The following is a 2,068-nucleotide window of genomic DNA, read 5'->3' on the forward strand; positions in this document are numbered from 1 at the left end:
CACTCAGCCTACTTCACTTACTGGCACAAATCCCCAAATATTCAGCAGTGTCTGTGGAGAGAGAAACGAGATCTCAGGTCCCCTAATTCTGCTTCATTCAATTTCACTTGCCCCATCACTGACCTGTTTCCACAAACTCTAGACTCACTTTTGTGGACTTTTCATCTCATATTCTCAATACTTGCGGCTTATTTATTATTATTATTTCTTTTTCTTCTTTCTTTTGTGTAAGGAGAGTTTGATGTCTTTTGCACATTGGTTATCATCCCTGTCGGTGGTCTTTCATTGATTCTATTGCTGTTATTGGGATTTATTGAGAATGTTGACAAGAAAATGAACCTCAGAGCGTTGCAGTATATGGTGACATATGTAGTTTGGTAATAAACAAGAGAAAATCTGCAGATGCTGGAAATCCAAGCAACACACACAAAATACTGGAAGAATTTGGCAGGTCCGCCTGTGCTTCTTTCCATTGATGCTGCTGAGTTCCTCCAGCATTCTGTGTGTGTAGTTTGGTAATAAATTTATTTTGAACTTTGAAAACTGTCTTGAAATAGGGTAAATAGGTGATGTGCTTCCCTTTAAATCTCAATGGACAACTTTTCTCAATGTCTGCAACAGGCGTAGTCCCTTCATTCTGTCTGCATGGCCGAGGCTAATATCTACATCTTGATACACAAATACAGAGCTGACCACAAGGTGTGTATTGAGTAAAGGTGTTCCACATTTTATCAGGTTTCAGTCACAGTTCAATCCTAGAGTTCTTCCTTTCCTATCATTTAGTACATTTAGATGATTGCAGATTGTGAACTCTTTTTTGCTTCTGGCTTTTTCTTTTGTTTTTTCTCTTGGGTATACTGCTGCACAGCCTGCAGAACAGCTTTTTCCACGATCTTCTTACTGGTAATCTGCAGTTCCTCTTCCTGTGATTCATTCTCAGGCTTATCACCTGCTGGGAAAGCACAACCTTCAGTAAATTAATTAGTCAACTTTAGCTATCTATAACATGCCAATAGCTTTCTATCCTGCATACATTCCCCATTCGTGTTTATTCTTTCTGCTTTATCCTTATTCTTATTCTCACAATTTACATATCTCAGTTTCTATTTCAGTGATTATAATGGAAGAAATTTAAGTGAGCATTTCATAATAGAACTCATCCATGTCATGTTACAAGAACAATATCCCTTATTTTTAATACTACATTTTCACCACAGTGTGAAATAATAAAAACTCCTATTTCCATTTCCCATTGACTGTCAGGAAGAATGCTAACAAGCAAGAGAAAGTGGAGTGGGGATCAGATATATGACTAACTTAAAACTGTTACCAACATCGGGCTGAAGTAAATTAACTTCTGGCTTTAATTGATCTTTAGTTATAATTACATTACCTGCTCATCAGAAGAGGCAAAATCATTGAAAAAGGCCTGCAAAGTCATATCTTCCTGCCTGCCTTCTACTGTACATACCTGTTTGTTTAGCATATAAATATTCGAGAGAAAATTGTTTAAAATGATAATATGAGTATGGTTGAACTACTTAGTGTTAAAGTTAAGCTATTTGAAATAACATAAAACTCTGACACAAATTAGACGTTGTAATAAGATCAAATAAATAAACTCAATCGGGGCAAGTTACTATGGAGAGTGTCCTTCTTCTTCAAAGAAAGGATTTTCCTTCCTCCATCACCAATGCTGGCCTCACCCCCATCTCTTTCATTTTGCACACATCTACCCTCACCACATCCTCCCACCAGCACACCAGGGATAGGGTTCCGCTTGACCTCACCTAGCACCCCACAAGCCTCCGCATACAGTACATAGTTCTCCATAACTTCCGCCATCTCCAACAGGATCCCACCACCAGGTACATCTTTCCCTCCCTCACCTCTACTTTCTGCTTTCTGCAGGGATCACTCTCTATGCACTCCCTTGTCCACTCGCACTCCCTCCTCCCCCAGCACCCCCCCCCCCCCGATCTCCCTCCAGGCACTTATCCTTGCAAGCAGAACAAGTGTCACATCTGCCCCTACACCTCCTCCCTCGCTACCATTCAGGGCCCAAAAC

General features: G+C 40.1%; 1 protein-coding gene across 1 annotated transcript; it reads right to left on the reverse strand.

Moving 5' to 3' along the window:
• Positions 1–788: 788 nt before the first annotated feature.
• On the reverse strand, positions 789–1,845 carry akap7 (A kinase (PRKA) anchor protein 7). Its single transcript, XM_072244827.1, has 2 exons — positions 1,791–1,845; positions 789–949 (listed from the first exon to the last, which is right to left on the reverse strand). Exons 1-2 carry the CDS (start codon positions 1,843–1,845, stop codon positions 789–791), a joined length of 216 nt encoding a protein of 71 aa, XP_072100928.1.
• Between the last annotated feature and the right edge of the window lie 223 nt (positions 1,846–2,068).

This window comes from Mobula birostris, chromosome 1 (genome assembly GCF_030028105.1).
Source record: "Mobula birostris isolate sMobBir1 chromosome 1, sMobBir1.hap1, whole genome shotgun sequence".
Classification (NCBI taxonomy): Eukaryota; Metazoa; Chordata; class Chondrichthyes; order Myliobatiformes; family Myliobatidae; genus Mobula; species Mobula birostris.

Coding starts and splice junctions, on each gene's coding strand:
- akap7 (XM_072244827.1), bottom strand. CDS start 1,845: ATGGCGGAAGTTATGGAGAACTATGTACTGTATGCGGAGGCTTGTGGG. Junction 950..1,790: donor GGAGGCTTGTGGGGTGCTAG/GTGAGGTCAAGC, acceptor CTTTCCCAGCAG/GTGATAAGCCTGAGAATGAA.